The 23,002-nt window shown below is 33.2% G+C and overlaps 1 protein-coding gene across 1 annotated transcript in view; it reads right to left on the bottom strand.

The window, feature by feature from the left end:
• Positions 1–22,526, bottom strand: part of Usp5 (ubiquitin specific protease 5) — a 56,485-nt gene extending 33,959 nt beyond the window's left edge. Inside the window, exons 1-4 of the mRNA XM_075380847.1 lie at positions 22,306–22,526; positions 13,005–13,130; positions 6,706–6,888; positions 55–161 (exon numbers count right to left, since the gene is read on the bottom strand). Of these exons, the coding sequence (XP_075236962.1) occupies positions 55–161; positions 6,706–6,888; positions 13,005–13,130; positions 22,306–22,416 (527 nt within the window). The 5' untranslated portion in view covers positions 22,417–22,526. The remainder of the gene's footprint in view (positions 1–54; positions 162–6,705; positions 6,889–13,004; positions 13,131–22,305) is intronic.
• Between the last annotated feature and the right edge of the window lie 476 nt (positions 22,527–23,002).

Here is a 23,002-nt window from a genome sequence, read left to right as displayed (position 1 = left end):
ACGTAACTTAAAAAAACACATGATATAAATAAATAAGTGCATTTTCTAACTTACTTGGTAACAATCCTAACTTCTCCATCCCACGTTCCAGTCAATGCTTCTTTTTCAGCAATTTTAGAAGCAGATTCAGCTAATAGAACCCCTCTCACCACTGATATCAACTAAAAACAAAATTTTTAAATAATATGTTTAATTTTTATAATATTAAATGAAATGCGCTTAAAAAGAATGAAAATTACATAACAGCAAGAGAAAATAAAGGTAGCCAATTTGCATATAAATCTACATCACGAGAGGAAATCAACAAGTTTCAATTAAAACCAAAATGAGTAAAAACCATAAAACATTAGGATAATCCGTAAATAAAATATTAACATATACTTTCTGAGGTTTTTGAAAAATTATGATGTTAAAGAATACGATGCATTATCATTACTTGTAACAGAAATTTGGTTACGCATTTTTAACCTAGAAATTTTGAAATCAATGATACATCTGTCACCTATTACTGAAAAAGTCGATGAAATCATGAAAAAAATCAAGATCAACACATTAGCAATACTGATATCAATAATAAACTAATCTCTGGCCACAAAAGTTTTACACCATTTAAAAAACGCTTATTACAAAAAAAGATTGATTTATGGGTACTACATGATTTAATAATGAAAAATTTTATCGACTGAATTTCCATCTGCAAATCATTCTAAAACCGAATGATACTGAACCATTTTTTGAAGCATCTCATTAAGGGCGATGAAAAATAATAGATCACGTATGATAGAAATGTATGAAAAAGATCTTGGACAAAACAAGGTGAAGCTGTGTAAAGAGCGACAAAACTAGTAATGGTGTCAAGAAAACTGATACTACGAATATACTGAGATCAGAAAGGAATTGTTCACTATGAGCTGTTGCTGCTGCTGCTGCTGGTCAAACGATTGATTCTAATCTCTATCAACAATTGAAAATATTACGCCAAGCAAACAAGATAAAGAACCAAAATTATTTCGATAGGAAAGGTGTTGACTTCAATCACAACAGTGCCAAAACCCTCGCATATTTTTGATGACTTGTGTAGAACTTTACTAGGAAAATTTGATCCATCCACTATGTATAGTCCAGCCCTGACCTTTTAAGTTCAGAGTATTATTTTTTTTGGTCTCTACAGAATAGTCTTGATGATATAAAGATGACTTCAAAAGGGGCCTGTAAAAATCATTTTCATAGTTTTATATCTGCAAAATAAAGGAATGATTAATGATTTTACCTCAAAAATGGTTGATCAAACCAGCATAAATTTGATTAAATAAACTTCATTTGAAAAATAAAAAAATCTTGTTTTACTTTTGCATTAAAATACTCAGAAACTTTTCCGCAACCAGTTATTTAATGTACCTTAATTGTAGAGCTAATATTTCAGTATAGTTTCACATAGAACTTAAAAAAAAATCATAATAGTAACAACAGTTAGCATAATAATAGTATGAATATTAATTTTCTCTTTTACAAAATTTGTTTATATATTTTATAATAAATTTATTACACGTAATCAAATATGCATGTTAACAACTCTCATACAAGCATACATTAACCCGTTAACACCTTTTCTTTCTTTTTCCTGTTTAGCCTCTGGTAACTACCGTTTAAATAATTCTTCAGAGGATGAATGAGGATGATATATATGAGTGTAAATGAAGTTTAGTCTTGTACATTCTCAGTTCGATCATTCCTGAGATGTGTGGTTAGGAATGGCCAAACCCGTTAACACCTAGGGATACCAAACAGCACCAGCAATTCTTTGTCCCCTATGAGCCTTAATTTTGAAGGAGCTGTTAGTAAAACACAATTTTAATGCTTTGTAAGGTTGGTGACAGTGGGTACAACTGCTACTATTTTGAATATGCCAGTTAGTGTGACTGTATGTTTTATATTGGTGACTTCGTGTAGTACACCAGTTAAAATGAAAATCCATCAAGGTAAGTAATGAAATTTCTTTGTCATGTCTTATAATTTGTTTCTGCCAAATATATTACCTTTGCTTAATGATCCAAAATATCATATGACGTTTTAGTTCTGCAATAATCCAGATAGTTATTTTTTTAACTGTAATTAAACGTTACGCGTGCCAAACGGTCATTAACTACATACACTGCTAATTTAGCCAATGTTGATTTTTTTAGTTTTTTTTTAATAGAAATTTATTTCATGTGTTTTGATTGTCATAGACAAGAATAATAATTAGATATGGCTATCATAGCTATTGTATCTAATAACACAAAGAAAAATACTACAGCAATAAACCTTGTAAAGTGGCTTTTTTAATATCTCTACCATATCACAATTTAAAAATATCTGAGAAAATCTTTTCTAGATTATTCACAAAATAACTGTTTTATTATTTTTTTTTTTTTAACAGTTTGTGTAAAACTGATTTGCAAATTTGTGGTTTTCAGGGTTCTGAACGTAAATGAAATATTGATGATGCTAAAAGAATTTGCAAATTTGTATTCCTCCTGTTGAATCACTTGATCCTGCGGTACATTCAAATGATGAAGGCGATAGTCGACTGATAAATAACTTGAGCAAACATCAGCTACTTGATAGAGCCAAAGTATTTTTTTCTGATTCGCGGAACCAATGAGTCTATTGGCTTTGTACTTGAATATTCTGTTAGTCAACAGAATAGTAATGATTCAGATAACCCTTCTTGTTCAAGTCATAATAATGATGGAAGTATTCCTTCAACATCCTGTCTTCCTAGTTAAGCCTTAAGCACCACCAAGTAAAAGACAAAAAAAAAAAATTGTTTCAAGAACATGGACAAATAATGACATATCGAGGTACAACAAAGTTTTTCCACAAAGTAATTATACGAAATATCGTGAAATGTTTCCATGTGATATTTTTGAATTAGTTTTTGATAATGACATCTTAAGTGTATCAGTAACTAACACTAACCATTACGCCCTTTTCACAAATAACCAAATCGTTTCATTACCAAAGAAGAAATAAAAGTATTTCTTGAGATACACTAATTGTGTCTGGCAACAATGTATTGCCAGGAAAACATCGGTACTGTGAAACAAGTTCTGATATGAGAAATGAACTTGTGTACAGGGTCAATGAGAAGAGATCAGTTTCTGTCAATAAATCGGTTTATTCACTATAAATAAGATAGACTTTGCGGTGAATGACATAATGTGGAAATTTCACCATTTTGTACATCTTTTAAAAAAGATGTTTGCAGAAAATTATGTAAAAAAAAAAGTATGATAATAATGAATAAAAATTCCACACGTGAAAGCTTTATACTTGATTCTAAATGAAGACAATGAGAATGCCTAGCGATGCTATATGGCAACTGCTGCTTGTGCCCAGCAAGGCAGTATAAGCACCTTTTCTTTTTTCCTGTTTAGCCTCCGGTAACTACCGTTTAGATAATACTTCAGAGGATGAATGAGGATGATATGTATGAGTGTAAATGAAGTGTAGTCTTGTACATTCTCAGTTCGACAATTCCTGAGATGTGTGGTTAATTGAAACCCAACCACCAAAGAACACCGGTATCCACGATCTAGTATTCAAGTCCGTGTAAAAATAACTGGCTTTACTAGGACTTGAACGCTCTAACTCTCGACTTCCAAATCAGCTGATTTGGGAAGACGCGTTAACCACTAGACCAACCCGGTGGGTTAGTATAAGCACCCTTTTTTTTTTTTTTTTTTTTTTTTTTTTCTTAAACACCCCCAACATCCCCGGCCTCCGCCGTTAGGCTATGCGCAGGAATGTCGGAGTGTCGTGGCAGTCGACTGCCCCCCTGTCTTGCCTTTTCTTTAGCGTCCCATCGGGGTCCTCTCAGTTTCATCAGGATGCAGCAGCCCTCCCTTCTGGACGACCACTACATCCCTCCACTTAGAGGCTACCCTGCCCGTCCCTACACTAGGTTGCCGGCTACGCATTGCGCGAAGCCGGCAAACCGCCGCGTCCCCCTCTCACACCTGAGGGTCCCAAATGCATCATCGGAGCACCCCAACTGACCTTCATTCTTGCATATGAAGGAGCCAAAGCGTCCTCTGCATCCAGGCTGCCTCCCTGGCCCTGCACGGCGACCACGATTCGCCCCCTGTATTTTATTTATTTATTTATTTTTCCTCCCTTCAGTTGCAGCCCATCACGTTGGCGTCTGAACTTATTCCTCCTTCCGCAATCCGCGGGCACGTTCGCTGTGAGTGCCCTCGTAACCGTTAGAAGGAACACAATCAATAAAATAAAATAATACCACAATCATACAATACAAGGAAAATACATAATAAATGAAACCCACTTCATGTTGTCTCTTCGGCGATGTCACCTCTAGCCGTGGCCCTCCTGCACACGGTCGAAGCGATCGTGCTTGTCATCTCGAGCCGGCCGTAGAGTACCAACCACAGTGACAATGGAGACAATGAATTCACAATACCATACAACACAAAAATAATATATATAGTAGAAGAAACACACAGTATACTTGCTAGGGACATTGCTGCTTACCCGCGCCTAGAAGTCTTCTCCCCACTCTCTTCCATGTACCTCCTTCGTCTTCAGGGTGCTAGCCACCATGCTCTGTACCGCATCCCATTCTCTCTTCCCTTTCAGCATGTGAGCTACAGTTGTTTCTGGAGTGAGGCCATCTGTGCCATGCCTACGCCGGACCACAGCCCACCTTTCGCACTCGTAAAAGGTGTGCTCCGGCGTGTCATCCTGACCGCAGTAGAAGCACCTCGGTGTCCGTCTTCTCTTGAACCGATGTAGGTAGACCCCGAACTCCCCGTGTCCAGACAGGAACTGCGTGAGGAAGTAATCTACCTCCCCATGCCTCCGCCTGACCCACGGTCCCAAGTCCGGGATCAGTCTCCTGGTCCATGCCCCAGCCGTAGCCGTTCTCCACATCTCCTGCCAGTTGACCATCAGCTGCCTCCCGGCTTCCGCCTTCGGCGTTCCTTCGTATGTGGAGACCAGCTGCGTGGCCCGCAGCTCGATGGGAGGCACCCCTGCGATGACTGCCACTGCGCATCCAGATACGGTGCGGTACGCCGATGTTATGCGAATCGCCGCTCTTCTGGTAAGGGAGGCTAGCATCCGTACGTTCTTCTTTCTCGAAAGTGCGTCCTTCCAGGCCGGGACCGCGTACAGCAAGACGGAGGAAACCACTGAAAGGATCAGCCGTCGCTTGCTCGCCCGTGGTCCGCTCTTGTTGCCCATTAGTTTTTGTAGAGCGTCTTGTATCTTCTCGGCCCTCTTAGTGACCTCTCTGAGGTGGGTGTTAGACAGCCCATTCTTGTCAATCCACACGCCCAGGTACTTAGCGCAACCGGACGTGTGGACCCGTACGTCGTCTACCATGAAGGACATTCCTCTCAGTCTTCTTCTGCCGGTGATCGGGACAGCTGCCGTCTTGTGCGGTGCCAGTCGTAGTCCTCTCTCCCCCAGCCATCTGCTGACGACTGCCACCGCCAAGTTTGCCTTATCTTCTACCTCCTCCTCCGTCCGTCCCGACACCATCAGCGCGAGGTCATCTGCGTACGCGACCGACTGGCATCCTTCCGGGAGTTCTTCCCGCAGAAGGCCGTCGTACGCGATGTTCCAAAGAAGAGGCCCAAGCACCGACCCCTGCGGAACGCCTCCAAACATGTTGAAGTCATCTTCTCCTTCCTCTGTGCGTACCCGCAGAGATCTCTCATGCAGATAGTCATTTATTACGGCGAGCAAGTAGCCGCTGATCCCTCTCTCCCAGAGTATTCCCATGATCACTCCCCATGGCACGCTGTTAAATGCATTCCTGATGTCTAGGAGAATGATCAATGGGATTTTCCTTCGTCGCCACGTGCCTGCCGACTGAACTCTGGCCCACTCTAGCACCCGTCGGACGGCGTCGACGGTCGATCTTCCCCGAACGAAGCCGTACTGGTCTGGGGAAAGACCTCCGCCCGCTAGTATAAGCACCTAGCAATGCCAAACTGCACCCGCTAAATTTTTGCCCTAATTTTTACATACAGCTTCAATAAATAATATATACTTATTATATAAATAATAAGACCATTTCTGTAATGAAAATAACATGATATTTACAATAATAAAAAAGAAGTGTTACAAAAAATTAATTCCGGCGTTAACGGGTTAAAATATATGCACATTGATTAAAAAAGAAAATTATAATTAGATTTCATAAAATCCACAAAATCGTATGAATTTCTTAGCCAGCGTTATTTAAAAGAAATTCTAACTCTTTTAAACTTATTGTAGCACTTAGTAAATAAAATACACTAAAAATAAAAAAGAATTTTTAATAAATAACATATATGTAAATATGAATGGAAATGAAAGAAGACAAATTCAAATTCAGTAATCAATAAATGAAGTGATCTCCATAGGAGATCTCTGTAGGATCTCTGTAGGAGTAGTAACATCTCGATCTTTCATGTGGGGGTCTCAAGTTCAAATCCAGTCAGATATGGCATTTCTCAAACGTTGAAAATTGTCCATTTCATATTCCCAAACACAAGGTTCAAATCTAATATGATAAATTAATCATCCAAAAAAAATTAGAAATGAAATGAAGTTAATTCAATCGCAAAAGTTATAATAACTTTTTTTTTTACTTCAGTAATTAATAGATAAACACAAAAAAATAAATAAAACCAATAAATAAAAGTGTATGCATACCTTATCAGGTAAATCAGTGGATGGCCAAGGGCATGTTAAAAAGTCTGGCAGTATAACAATACTCATCGTTTCTTTTATCTCAAATTTTTTCTTATCGATATCTGCATCAAAACCACCCTCAACACCAATAGCCAATCTTGTCACCTTTTTTTCTGGACCATCCCCGGGCATTTTATTGCTAATCTGTAAAGAAAAAAAAATTTAATTTATTGTAGTTAAAACTGTAGTCAATATTTCAATATTACTCTTAAATATTAATTCTTAAACATTACGACTACCACAAAGTCAGTTCAAAAAAAAATACCAGAGCATCCATTGTTTTTACTTTCCTGGCATCATAGCTCTACAGCTATGCTCCAAGAAGGAAACTATGGTAATTAGTAAAAACTTTGGGGTACTCAGAGACCCTAAAAAAACAAAAGAAGTGGAGGGTAATGTTCACACTTATGGATGTGTATGTGGTGTGTGTGTTGGAGTATTTGAAGCCTAATAACATTTGCATGGATAAACAAATTTTGTTCAGAAACCTGTGGATATGGAACAATTGATTGGTAAACTTTTGGGGTCAATATCTCCAGGGGATGGGGTAGATAGTTTTCAAGGACAATTTTATCAAAATTTTGAAAAAATAACCCCACTTTATATTAAGCTCTCAGTACATGCATGCATGTATGCTTATCTTACTATTTTTTTTTTAATTTTCTCCAAAATTACCCCTTCATAAAATCAAAATAGTTATCTTTTATCTGTATATTTTTTAACTAAATGTTTTCTTTGTCTTCCTAGGCATAGCAGAAGTGTACATGACCTCAAAAAAATACTTTGGGAGCAATATTGGGTGAAAAGCCTATCAACATTTTAAAATATTGCTTTTTTGAATTAAAAAAATTTTTTTTAATTTTATTTTCATTATCATTATTTTTCCACAATATAAGAATAAATAACCAATGCCAGGAAATTATCTTAAATTTTCTGTCAGCCATTTTTTTTTTATTTAAATGCTTTGAATGTAGAACTTTTAAATGTACAAGGTGTGATAAAAAAATACGGTGAATAATATTTTATTAAAAAAGTAATAAAGTTACATAGAATTCGATGTAATCTCCTTCAAAGTACTGTCCTTGGCTAGCAATGCACTTATCCCAATGTTGACTCCATGACTGGAGGCATTTCTAGAAGGCGTCTTTCGGAAGGGCTTTCAGCTGCTCGGTTGTGGCCCTCTCAATGTCAGCAATGGTGTCCAAACGTTTTCCTTTAAGCACAGTTTTAATTTTTTTGGGAAGAGCCAAAAGTCGCATGGTGCTAAATCCAGTGAGTATGGCGGATGTGGACAGACAGGAACACTTTTTCGGCCAAAAACTCGCGTATGAGAAGCGAGGTGTGACACGGCGCGTTGTGGCGAAGATGGAAGCCATTGGTCCATTTTTCTGGTCGCTTTCTTCATACGTCATTTCGCAAACGTTGCAGTACACCCTTATAAAATTCAGAGTTTACAGTTGTTCCCCTTGGAATGAACTCTGATCGCACTATGCCCTCACTATCGAAAAAAACAACGAGCATGACCTTGATGTTGGATTTTGACTGACGTGCCTTTTTAGGGTGAGGAGATGAACTGGTTTTCCATTGGGAACTCTGCATTTTGGTCTCAGGGTCATAGCCATAGACCCAAATTTCATCTTCAGTTACAATTTTGGCCATGAAGTCCAGATCTGCATGAAGACGACCCTTCAACTCCGTGCAAATTAACACACGATTTTCCTTCTGTTTATCACTCAAAAGTCTGGGAACAAATTTTGCACTCGCTCGTCTCATTTGCAATTCATTAGTTAAAATGCTTTGAATGGATCCGTACAAGATGTTAAGGTCTTCTGATAGCTCTCAAATAGCCATTCGCCTGTTTGAACGAACCATTGTTTCCACTTTTTGCACATTTTCAACTGTTTTTGAGGTTACTGGACGTCCCGCACGCTGCTTGTCTTCAACAGACTAATTTCCGTTTTTAAATCGGTCATACCACTTGTACACAGTCTTCAAGGTTACCACAATTATCGCCGTAAACCGATTCTAACATTTCGTGAGCTTCTTTGGCACTCTTTTCCAACTTAAAACAAAACTTAATGTTAATGCGTTGTTCAAAATTCATGTTGTGCGACAGACACGATAAACACAACCTCTAGCAGCTGACTGGCAAGCTCGAACGTGTTATAACTTGTCCCTGCCTGTCTCAGTTGATCACGCTATTGGACAAAATACAGCATATGGATGTAGCGTCAGCAGTTGCCGCTATAAAAATTCATTCACCGTATTTTTTTATCACACCTCGTAATACTAGACCTGGCACTAAATATTAAATTTAGGCCATTAATATTGTAACAGGTGTCTCAAAAAGGACGCAGCCCTAAGGTTAAGAAGGTAAAGTTACATAGGTAAATCTTATTTCTCCCTATATGTCAGTTGGCAACATTGTACTCAAGGTTAGCAGCTTGTAACAGTTAAAAGTCCTTCTTATGCACTAGTGCTATACCAGTATAAATTTGTTTCTATTGTGTTAACTATGTCTTTTTCCAAGGACAAACATGAGTTTATTATTGAGACTTACTGCACATATAAATCTTACGAACGAGTGAAAGGCAAGTTTCGGATAAAATTTCCAAATTCTTCAGTTCGAAATAAGTCGACAATACCACGTTTGATTAAAAATTTTTGTGAGCCTGGTAGTATACATGATCGGAAAAGCACAGGTCGACCATTACTGTTAACAGTAGAAATTTTGGAAGATGTGAAAAAAACATTTGACTCGCTCACCCAGAAAATCGCTCAGAAAGTTCTCTTCGTAGGCTGGGCTTTCACTATCTACAGCTTTCAGGGCTACTAAAAAATTACAATCATATGTTTACCATATTAGTGTTGTTCATAAAATGAAAGAAGTAGACCACAGAAAAATTTACAGTATTGTCATCGGTTTTGTTCTATTGTTGATGACAACAGTATTGACATTTTGGATCATGTTTATTTCAGCGATGAGGCACAGTTTTGATTGGATGATTATATTAACAGCCAAAACTACCAAATATGGAGCGCTGAATATCCTCATGCATTTCATGAACAACAATTACACACATAAACATGGTGTTTGGCGTGTGATCTCCCAGCATTGTGTAATAGGAACTTTATTTTTTGACAAATCTGTATCTGGTGTGGTTTATCACAACTTAATCAAACAGTTTATTACCATGTTAGACTTAGTAGAATACTAGGATAATGCCAACGTGTCATACTGCTAATGAAACATTGGATATGTTAAGGGAATTTTTTTGCCATCGTTTGATATCAAAAGATTTGTCAGCTCCAAGACTACAAAACGCAAAGAATGAGGACGACCCAGATCAAAGGATAGAGAGTACTGTGAATGGTTTCAGCACATTGATGGCAAGGATGAGGAATTTGCAGCGAAGTTTGTGTGGACTGACCAGACGCAATTCAAATTTAACGGTACTGTAAACCGCCACAATTGCGTCTTCTGGGCTCCTGAATGTTGAAACATGATTTGAGACCTCTGGACTTCTACCTCTGGCGGACCGTCAAGAATGATGTGTATTGATAAAAACCAGCAACAATCGACGAGCTATGTGAAAAAATCGTAGTCATGTGCTGCCATTATGCCAGATACATTAACAGCCGTAGTTCGGTGTGCAGTTCGGCACTATGGGTGTTGTATAGAAGCTTTTGGTGATCATTTTGAGCACATACCATAACCCTCTCTCAGTGCCAAAAATTGTCACATCAAGTCAAATTTGTCACATGAGATATGGACTGGCAAACAGTGAGTACATTTTTTTGGACCCCTCTGCATATATAATTTTAAATAAAATTTATACCACCAAAACAGTAAACAGATAACTTATATTATTTCCAAGAATCAGTTTTCGCAAGATCCTGCATCTTCAGTTGGAATTTAATTTTATAATTACATTAAAATAAACTGGTTTTATAATTTGTGAATTTTGGATTTGTCGGAAATGTAAATGTTTTATAACGTTATTGAAGTTATTATAGACAAATATGCAAATTCTGCTGCTAGAATGATGTAATATTTTATATTTATATATATACACACAGAGTTGTTCCTGGATGTATTCCCTGAACTTCAGGTACTGACTCAGGACACCAAAATGAGAAAAAAGTTCATATCAACAAAGGTACTATTTTGCTTTATTTTCCTTCTGGACACCATTTTGTGGTTTTATACAAAAAAAATATTATATTTCTCAGGAAATATTTTTTCTGAGAAAATGTTTAAACAGGTAAACCTACTTTAATTAATTTAGGCAAATTTAAGACAATCATCTTATTCTACAAATTAAAAAATTTTGTAATGTCACCTTAAAAAATTTCAAAATCGCAATGACCATTTTAATTTTTAATTTTCAATATCTTTGTAATTATTTGTTTGATCAAATTTTTACTTATTAAAAAATTTATTAAGCATTTTATTTTGACAAAATGATACCTCATTTATAAAAATCCATTGACAAACAATCAAGTTACTGCAGACAATTTTTTTTTTCTCTCAACTCCCTGGGCCGGACCGACTTGGTGGTATTGCGCCGCATAGGGGAGTGTCTTTTAATTCTAATAGGTCTCCCCACCTGTCGACTATATACCAGCATGGCAGGTCGGCCTACCGGTGTAGCTCTTTTGAGAGAGTAATCATTGATTTTTGTCCAAGTTTAGACACCACACCATACCTCGTGTGTCATGGTGTGGTGCTGGGTCTTTTCCTAAATCACTTATTTTCCTTAACCCTATCTCATACCCTTGGAGTTCCCAGCGGCTTATTGGGGCCGACACACCTAGGCATGCCGACCCTCCCCACTGGGGCTATCCACCCAAACCTAACTGCAACTAATAGCCCATCCGTCGCTCATCTTCATTCTTTTTGGAGATAACCCTTTTTAAAAAAGTCAGCAACTCTTCCCCAATTCTCTTCGCTAGCTAACTTCTACTATATTGGTTGGTTCCAATTCTGTAAGCGCCGCATTAAACCTTAGCTCGGTCCATCTGTTAGTCAAAGATGGTGTGCTCGGCGTCATCCAGTTCCCCACAGTACGTGCACCCAGGATCTTCTCTTCTCCCAGCCTGGCAGTACGCTTGCACACCATAATGCAAGCTGATCTTTATTAATTTATTATTAATAATTTTTATTATATTTAGTAGAGGAAATAAAAACAGGAAAAAATTAATTAAGATGCCATTTTGAAAATTTTTAATTTGTAGAATAAGACACTAGCCTTAGATATGCCAAATTTAATTAAAGCAGGTTTACCACTTTTTTGAGAAATAATTTTTTTATTGAAAATCACAAAGTGGCATCCAGAAGGAAAACAAAGAGCAGAATAGGACTTCTGTCGATATGAATTTTTTTTGGTTCATTTTAGTGTACTAAATCAGTACCTGATTTAGTTTGGGGAATACGTCCTGGAACACCCCATATATATATATATATATATATATATATATATATATATATATACATATCGCCAGGGGGCCATGCCCTAGCAAGCACGCACCTCCACTGTGTTCATTATTCTCATACTTGTTTGAATAATACTGATAAATAACAATTAAAGCCTGTTGAATTTTATAAACACTACCAATGTATTGTAATTTCTTTTAAGAGAAACAGTTTAATCAACACAACATTTCATGAAGAGGTGACTGTATTTTGTCTTATGTTTTTAACTTTCTTTTATGGAATACTTTACGAACAATGTAACCTAAAGTACAAACTTGTATACAATATTTTCAGCTGCTCTCTCTGGAATGTACATATATATAAACTGTTTCAATGAGACTTTGAAACAAACCACATAGTTGCCCATGTGCGAAACAGACTCTCCAAGTGGAAACCAGCCATTTGAAGCATCTACTCTTATGGTTAATTTAGTTTCGTCAAAAAAAGTAGCTTAAGTGAAAACTGGAGGGGCTCTGTTGACTTGGTAACAGAAATATCATGAAGTAAAAGGATTAATCTTTGTTCCTTTAATGAATATCTTGAATATCTTAATCCCCAAGGAGGTTAGGGCCTAAATCTATAACTTAGAACCTTCCCTGGTTTTAAGCTATAGATAACATAAATATATCCTGCAAGTTCAAAAGCCATTGGTCAGTAGGTGCTCACATGATGCTGTTGTAAACAAACAGACAAACTTTTCTATTTATATATTAAAATATATTAGATTAAAATCTATAAAAAAAACTCACTATCAACAAAACATTAGATATTCATTTATACATACATCAATCCTTTCTCTACGAATATGTAAGTAAACAGCATTTCCGGTTTTTTGAAAATGACGTTCAACATGATCTCGTCCCAAACCAAAGAATGTATTCAAACAGATGTAAAGGCCAGTTTCAGTTTCCTTTAAACAAAAAAAAATAAATAAATAAAATTATAAAAAATATTTTTCTCAACAAAATAGGCATATTTAAAGCATTTTATCACAAACAAAACAATTACGTTAACTTGTGCTTAATACATTATCACATTTATTTAGTTAAAACCAAGAGAAATGTAAAACATCTAAGGTATGATGGCATCAATCAGTGAATTATAATGAAAAGATGAATTTGCAAAACAGTAAATCATGGTGAACAAAGAAAAAATCATTGGTTTGAGTTAATTTTGGTTATACTTTCATGGACTTTTTTTAATTGAGATTAGGAGACACGACTTTATCAAACAGCCACTTCAGATATCAGGGTTATTATAAAACAGAAAACATATCCTTCAGTTGGTCCAAAAATAATCTCCAATCAAATTCTTGAGAATACTTTTTTTAGAAATGAATCTTGTTTCTGTCATATCAAACACATTATTTGATTACGCCAACCAACACATAACTTAAAATATCACTAATAGTTATTTAACCCTTGAATTCCCAAGAAGGAAAGACTAATTTTATGTTTTTCTTTCTTTTAAACAGCTAAAATTTTTAGTTTTGGGAGCTCATCTCCACAAGGTTAACATTTGCAACAGAAACATAATTATTTAAGAAATACATTTTGGGATTTGTAATAAAATTTCTTACTTTGCATTATTCTTTCAATAATAATTGAGATAAAATGACTTTTTCTTAGGTGTTCTATAATCTTTCAAATTTTCAACTTTTATTGCTAAAAGGTAGTTGGCAACAAGTGATTATTTGACTTTCAGGTATCAGATACACTACTGAGGTATCAACAGATATAATATATCTATTTTGAATAACCAAAAATGGAAGAGAATAATAGTAACAAAATATTCTACAAAAAATATTTTGTCAGAACCAAAGGAAACTTTCCATTAAAAAAAAACCAGTTTTACAAACAACAGCAAATGCATTTTCCTTCTGCTTAAATTAATATAACATTTTAATGAACAAATAAAACAAATAAGTAAAAATTAATAATAAATATTGTTTGTTTTTACAATGTGTTTTATATTAAATCAAATTACTTATTCGTTTAAAGACTGTATTGCACAGGAAAAAGATAATACAATTACTTAGCAATATAAGATATTATTATGCGAGTTTTCTTTTATAACAGTTAATTGACAAAGATTCAAAATGAATATTAAAGACTACGCAATTAAGTAATCAGATCTCGATTAAAAATTATCATATTTCTTAATTCTACATAAATAAACCAATTTAAAAATTTATAAGTCATAATAATAGCGGTAATTAATTATTTTAATCAAACCAAACATGAAAAAAACTTATATATAAGCAAATATTACATGCTAATTAAACAAAGGAAATGACACAGAGTTGTAAAAAATTTTAATATTTTTAGTCTTTATGAGGATTATAAAAATAATAACGTTGTTAGTAAAAATAAGTAGTCTGTAGGATGAGATGCGGTTTGAATTTTAAAATATAAAAAGGGAATTTTAAGTAAAATTTCTTAAGTAATGGCCTTTCTGTAACAGAAATATTTTCTGTTACACTTAAATAATAACAGTAACAACATGAAATAATATTTTTAAGAAAAAATAACCGTAATTGAAAATTAACGACAACATTTTTTACTAAACAAAACTAATTTTTTTTTCTCTTTATTAAGCCACCAATTTGTTTACTCAAAAATTAAAAATTGATCCCTAACAATTTTTCATTATGTTAAAAGTCTGTCTTATATTAATGAAAAATTTATTACAGATCCTTATCACTCAAGGGAAATATTACGAAAATCTACCTGTAACACTAAACAAATCTATCTGTAACCATTCATTGTAAGAATTCTTTTAACATAATTAAAATTCTGTTTGACAAAACTGCTTCTATAAAATACTTTCAAAGTACACATAAACTACTGTTCATTTATTTACAGCAAAATCTGTGGCAGAGTGGTAGCATCTCGACCTTTCATTCGAAGGTCCTGGGTTCAAATCCTGGGCAGGCATAGTATTTTTCTCATGCTACAAAATTCCATTTCCATATATCACATATAAGCTTTAAGCTTATGTCGTGATATTATCAAGCCAAAAAAAAAATTATATATATATATATATATATATATATATATATATATATCCTAGCAGAATATCAGAGTTAGGTGGAATATATCATATCAAAACAAAGTAATTAATTTAATAAAAACTATACATTTCAGAATTCACCTGAAAATCTTTTAAAAATAGATTATGTAAAGTAACGGATTCACTTATAACTGTGATGCAATTTGGAAAATAGTAAATATACCTAATTTAGGGACTAAGTTATTCATTACAACTGAAATCATTCTTCGGAAATGCCATTCATTTGAGTTATGTTCCTTCTAAGTTGCACAGTAACCCCATCAAAAATTTCATTTTTTTTTGCATTATACACATGTAATATACATTAGTTTTAACTAATTTGGTTTCAGGTAAATTTAGTTTAGAATATGGTTAGATTTGCTCAAGTTTATTGAGCAAAAATCTTGAATTGTGACTTCAAAAAAAAAATGACTTCTTGATAAATGACTGTAAGTTTCAATCAAATTGATATATTACTTATAAACTAACCCACCTAAACTAATTTAAATTTCACTTAAAGATGTATACTGGAGATTTACCAAAATCAACATTTAGTCTTAAGTAAAATAAATCTAATTCTTAACTCAATTTTACTGAAACCAAGTTACTTCTTTTTTTTCTATTTTCAGTCATTTGAATGGTTTGATGCAGCTCACCAAGATTCCCTATCTAGTGCCAGTCGTTTCATTTCGGTATAACCCCTACATCCTACATCCCCAAAAATTTGTGTAACATATTCCAAACTTCGCCTGCCTGCACAATTTTTCCTCTATCTGTCCCTCCAACATATCAAAGCAACTATTCCAGTATGCCTTAATATCTGGCCTATAAGTCTGTCTCTTCTTTTAAATATGTTTTTTTTGCAAATGCTTCTTTCTTCATCAATTTGCCGTAACATCTCTTCATTTGTCACTTTACCCACCATGAATTTTAACATTCTCCTACAGCACCACATTTCAAAAGCTTCTAATTTTTACTTCTCAGGTACACCGATCGTCCAACTTTCACTTCCATATAAAGCTATGCTCAAACACATACTTTCAAAAATGTTTTCCTGGCGTTTAAATTAATTTTTGATGTAAACAATTTATATTTCTAACTGAAAGCTTGTTTCACCTGTGCTATTTGGCATTTTATATTATCGCTACTGTTTCTTCCATCTTTACTAATTCTACTTCCCAAATAAAAAAATTCTTCTACCTCCATAGCGTTTTCTCGTCCTATTTTTATATTCAGCAGTCCATCAACATTATTCTACCACAGTTCATTACTTTCATTTTGTTTTTTGTTTTTTTTTTATGCAGTAGTTCATCCATGCCATTCAATATTTCTTCTAGATCTTTTTTACTCCCAGCTAGAATTATATAATCAGCAAATCGTAGCATCTTTATTTTTTCACCTTGCACTGTTATTCCAGATCTAAATTGTTCTTTAATATCATTAACTGCTAGTTCTATGTAAAGATTAAGAAATAACAGAGACAGGGAACATCCTTGTCAGACTCCCTTTTTTTATTACGGGCTGTTTCTTATCATCTTCGATTATTACTGTTGCAGTTTGGTTCCTGTAAATGTTAGCAATTGTTCTTCCATCTCTACACTTGAACCCTAAATTTTTTAAAATCTAAACATTTTATTCCAGTCTACGTTATCGAATGCCTTTTCTAAGTCTATAAATGTCAAGTATGTTGGTTTGTTTTCCTTTAATCTTCCTTCTACTATTAATCTGAGCACTAAAATTGCTTCCCTTGTCCCGATACTTTTCCTGAAAGTGAATTGGTCTTCTCCTAACACTTCTTTCACTCTCTTCTCAATTCTTCTGTTCAGAATTCTAGTTAAGATTTTTAAAACATGAACAGTTAAGCTAACTGTTCTGTATTCTTTACATTTATCTGCTCCTGCTTTGTTTGGGATTAATGACAATAACACTCTTTTTGAAGTCTGACAGAACTTTCCGTTTTTCATAAATATTATTTACCAGTTTGTATAATCTATCTAATGCTTCCTCACCTGCATTGGAAAGAAATTCTGCAGGTATTTTCTATTCCAGAAGCCTTTCTGCCATTCAAATCTTTTAATGCTCTATTAAATTCAAATCTTAGTATTGTATCTCCCTTATCATCTTCTTTGACTTCTTCTTCTTCCTCTACAACACCAGAATTCAATTCCTCCATATAGCTCTTCAATATATTCCACCCACCTATCAACCTTTTCTTAAGTATTATAAATTGATGTACTATTTTTTTTTTAACACATTAGATTTTAATTTACGTACCACAAAATTCTCCTTAACTTTTCTGTATGCTCCGTCTATTTTACCAATGATTATTTTACAATGATCATTTCTCTTTCCACTTCTGAACACTTTTCTTTAATACACTCTTCTTTTGCTAATTTTCACTTCCTATTTATAGTATTTCTTAACTGTCGATAGTTCCTTTTACCTTCTTCATCACTAGCATTCTTATTCTTTGTACGTACATCCATCAGCTGAAATATATCCTCTAATATCAAGGTTTTCTACCAGTTCTCTTCAAGCTTCTCTAAATTCCATTGATTCATCTGAGACCTATTCTTCAGGTTTTTAAATCCCAATTTACATTTCATTAACACTAAATTATGGTCACTGTCAATATCTGCTTTAGGATATGTTTTGCAGTCGTCGATTTCTAAATCTTTGTCTAACCATGAAATTATCTATCTGATACCGTGCAGTATCAACAGATATTTTCCATGTGTTTATTCTTCTATTATGATTTTTAAACTGGGTGTTGGCAATTACTAAATTATACTTCGTACAAAACTCAATAAGTCAGTCCCCTCTTTCATTCCTTTTGCCCAGCCCGTATTCACCCAAAATAATTCCTTCCCTGCCTTTTCCAATGCTTGCATTCCAATCACCAACTATTATTAAATTTCCATCCCCTTTGTTTAATTGCATCATCAATTTCTTCATATATACATTCTACCTAATCTGATCATGGGCACATGTAGTAGGCATATAGATAAAAATTATTGTCGGCTTAGGTTTTGATTTTATCCTAATTACAATGATTCTATTGCTAAACTTTTTGAAATACTATTTTAAATACTTTCTAACCTATTTTCTAACTAAATAAATAAATAATAATAATAAATAACTAAAATAACTAAATAAAGATTTTCTAACCTACCAACTTTTTTTAGACTTCTAACATTCCACGCTCCAACTCGTAGAATGCTACTTTTTTTAATTTTCTGATGACCCCTACCTTAGTATTAGTAGTTCTAACCCGGATCCAAACGGTGTACTAGTTTACCTTCGGAATATTTTACCAAGGAAGGTGCTTCCATCTTTGTTCTTTGTTACATGAAAATGCAGACAGATACATTTTCTTGGAAAAAAAAAAACAGCTGTAATTTTCCATTGCTTTCAGTTGTGCAGTACTCAGAAGATTGAGTGATGTTGATATGGCAATTAAGTAACTATATTTATTTAAGGGCAATTAAATATATAAGTTACCCTTAACAACTATTGAAAGAGCTGCTGCCCTCTTTCAGGAATCATTCTTAGTCTGGCTCTCAACAGATACCTCTCAGATATGATTGGACCTTCGGTCCAGTTACTCACTCTTATCACTGAGCACTCAAGCTGGTGATACACCCAAATTACTTAATCCAAAAATAATGTATACATGACGCTATACACTACTGATTATGAAACTTTTGGTGAGAATATTGTGTAACTTACGAGCGATGTAAGTCAGGTGAAAGGTATTTCTGACAAATAATTTTAATTAGGTCCTAAATAAGGTTCATTCCAAGTTTCATCAAAATCAGCGATGAGTCCATGACAGTATGTATTAATAAAAATAATTTTAGAAAATTAATAAAACTGGAAAGAAAATGGTGTTGGAAAAACTACTTCATTTAGGCAAGGAGATTATTTGAGTGTTTTATAGCCTCATAATAATACTAAATCTGTGGATGTTTTCACCTTTATCAAAGTAAAAAATTCTGCTTCTTTTTAAAATTATCTCAGAACTCGATCATTACTTTTACTGTTAAGCTATAATTGAAGATATTTCTGTTTTTCCTTGTTTTGTGAAGGAAAACTTTATTTCATTTTACCTATTTTATGTAGGTTCAACTAACAGAATTTCTTGCAGACACAAATATTTAAGTAGTACACGCATAAAGATTTATTAAAAAGTTATTTACAATATTCATGAAATACTGTTAAGAAATTGTTGGCACTGTTAAATGAAAGATTACTTTCAATCAGTAAAAACATTTCTGCCCCCCACCAAAAAACTAATTAATGTAATCTGAACGACTTTCTCTTGCATAAAAAAAAAAAAATCCTGCAGATTAAGGTCAATAAATCACATACAGCAGTCATCACTTTTACAGTAAATGCCATAGCATTAAAAAAATACATAGTATTATCAATAATAGGTGCAATAAAGACCAAATTATTGAAATAAATATAAACCATTATTAATTAATAGGAATATTCTTAAACTTGCAACTACAAGCAATTAATCTGAACACTACTAATTTTTTTTTCAGAAAAATTTATTTTTACTAGTAAATATTTATAATGATGAAACATCTATGAATTTAATAATTTATATGACCCCTTATTCTTGATTAATTTATTTATTCTCTTCAATACTGCAGCAAAAGAGAACAATTTTTCTTTTCATTTGGTCATTTCAAAGCAGAAAATTTATCATGTAATTAAGTCTACCTTTGTGTAGCATTTCCTGGGTCTGATTTGCATTATGATTCATCAATTTTTAAAAGGATAATGATAGCATTCCTTAAACGATGAAGCACTTAAATTTTGTTGTTTTTTAACAACTGTAAAGTTTATGGATATGTAGCATAGTATGAGATTCTGTTAGTTAAGTCTTCAAATTTTCTAAATAACTGGGAATACCAAATATTTTTTTATTGATTTCTTTTCTTGTTCTTCCTTCTCCAGGCAAATGTGGCCTTAGCAATATATGAATAAACTAATCCCACATGTTTTATATAGTTACGTATAGCTGTTGTGTGGTTCTCATTTGCTACTTTATTTGTATGGAGTATTCTCTCCAATTGTAACAAATTTTGAGAAAATTACATTCTTTCACTTCTAAATAGCATTTGTGTTATGTGGTAAAGTCTACTCCCATACTCTCCTCAATCAGTAATTTTCTTGTTTACCAACAATCCTTCTTACTGCCAACAATTTTTGAAAAATTATGATAATAAAAACTTTCATCCCATCTTTTACCGTACTTATTCAGGTCAACATCAGACTAAGATTAATTTTACTTTTCCTTATTACTAAGCAATATTGGGGTTTCTTCTTCCATTCAAAATCTCTTTTATTCTTTGGTATAAAATAACTTCTTTAAAATATCATTAATAGAATCCAAACACATTAATATCATTGACCATTTGTTATCAAATCATGCACATGCCCTGGGAAAGGGCAACCATTTACTGTATACTTTCTTAGATTCATATCCATTGGAATAGATAAATTTACAAAGAACTAATAAAAGATAAATTACAAAAATACAAGAACTTATAAATTGTGGTGGAACTTTACCTCAAACAAGTTACTGAAAATTTGGCTGAAAAACATAATTCCCTCTGTTCAAAATAAATTGTTTGCTATTATAATAATTCTTAAAATTATATATAAGCTAATTCGTAATGTTAAAAATTAAATCTGTAAGTCAGAGTTTGATTTGTAATTATTTTTTATTTCAATAATTTTAATCAACCTTTGTAACTGTTTTTTTTTGTTGATTACTTTCAAGGACATCTAACCTACAATGTCCAACACTGATAATACCAGAGTAAAGGAACAAGAGAAAGATTATTATAATTATAAGACAAATGAATGAAATCATATTGTTAAAATACATCAACTTTCCTTTGTCTAGAGTGAATCATTTGATTAAACAATCTGAATGGGAATGCAAAAAAATGTTAAATGATCCTTCCCATCTATGTTTTTGCAACTGTTGTACATGTGACTGAATAATAAATGCGGGATCACATTCTCCTGTAAATGTAGCAAGGCACAGACCAAGAGTTTTTATCTGTAAAATCTTAGTACTTGTTAATTTTAAAAGAAGAATATTTTAACATGAATCCAAATTTGTTTTGTAACATCATCAGAGCAGTTTTAAAATTTGATATCATAAGTAACAACTTACTTTTATTGGAATAGAATCACAAAAAAAAAATTTGTACTGTTCAAGGCAATAAATAATGAAAAAAGGACATTAAGCCCAAACAAATAATTGATCCTGGAACTCTCAATAAACACTAGATGTTTCATCAACCAAGTGTTTAAAATTGCAAAAAAAACACCACGTTCAAATGATGTAATAAAGCTATAAAAACCACTAATCACATAATGAATAAAAACATATTGTGATTTCTTTAATAAAAGATTAAAAACATGATGATGATGATGATATGTAAACAATAAAGTTTAAATTTCTGTCAGTATAATAGTGTCCTGTTAATTGTTTGATACCTGTGTGTATTAGTTTTAAACATTAATTATACCTATTCTGATAAAAAATACTATCAGTTGAAACTTTAATTTAATCAATAAGATTATGAAATAATCAAATGGAAAACTTTTAAACTGCTTCCTATATTTTACATTTAATACAAGGTTGGTTGGTTTTCAAAAATAAAATACTTTTTTTTAAATCTAACAAAATATTAATACAATCGAATTTTACATGAAAAATACTTTTGTAACTACAACAGATGTTAAATTAAGGAATACCGATGAAAGAAAACACTAATACAATTAATTACAAATGGTGTAAACATTAGCAGCGTTGTTATTATTAATAAAACAATTCGTTTTAAATCATTATACAACAATATATGTATATACGAATAAAATCAAAAGTATACATAAATGAAAACAAAAATAACTATATTTAATATGTGCAATACAAATGAGATGGCAAAATTTACCGCATAATAACCTAAGATTACCTTCTCAATAAAGAAAACCAACACACTTACCGGAGAATCAAAAGAATATACGCATTCATCTTTATATATTTTATCATTATCTGTCGGTATTCTAATACGAGGAAGTTGAGAAGATAAACATTCAAATAATTTATCAGCCATAACTGCAGAAGATTAACATAAAAACTAAATATGAAACCCTAGACCCCCAACAACTCTTACAGCACTTAACCTTACAAACATCCAATCCAACTTCAACGTTAAAAATCTACAGGAATGCCAACGTAAAGAAAATCAAAACGGTTATACCATAAAATTAAAACACTGAGTTTTTTTTTTTTAATGAGATACCGTTTACTAAATATATTCTAGTACTTGTAAATTAGATGAATTTAGACTGCTTCCTACTTTCTTTTTCTGTTTAGCCTCCGGAACCACCGTAAGGTATTACTTCAAAGGATGACATGTATTGTCACGTACAGTCTCAGGTGAGTTCACGCTGCTGCTTAAATTGAACTGTACATGAATTGCTTAGAAGAACGTAATGGAAGAGTAAATCTAAAAATGGGGAACTAAATAAATTTTACCTTATGCACAGTTAAAAAATAATTGTGACCGTTTTTTTTTGGCAGAAATATACTGAACGCGCTACATTAGTAGTATTTTTACTTGTTCATTAATTCTCAGTGAAATGTACTTACTACCTGGTTTTAATTAAACTACCATTATAAAGATTATTAATATAACT

Source organism: Lycorma delicatula, chromosome 13, assembly GCF_047948215.1.
Source record: "Lycorma delicatula isolate Av1 chromosome 13, ASM4794821v1, whole genome shotgun sequence".
Classification (NCBI taxonomy): domain Eukaryota; kingdom Metazoa; phylum Arthropoda; class Insecta; order Hemiptera; family Fulgoridae; genus Lycorma; species Lycorma delicatula.
Note: the sequence above shows the minus strand (reverse complement) of the source record. Positions and strands in the feature narration are given on the sequence as shown.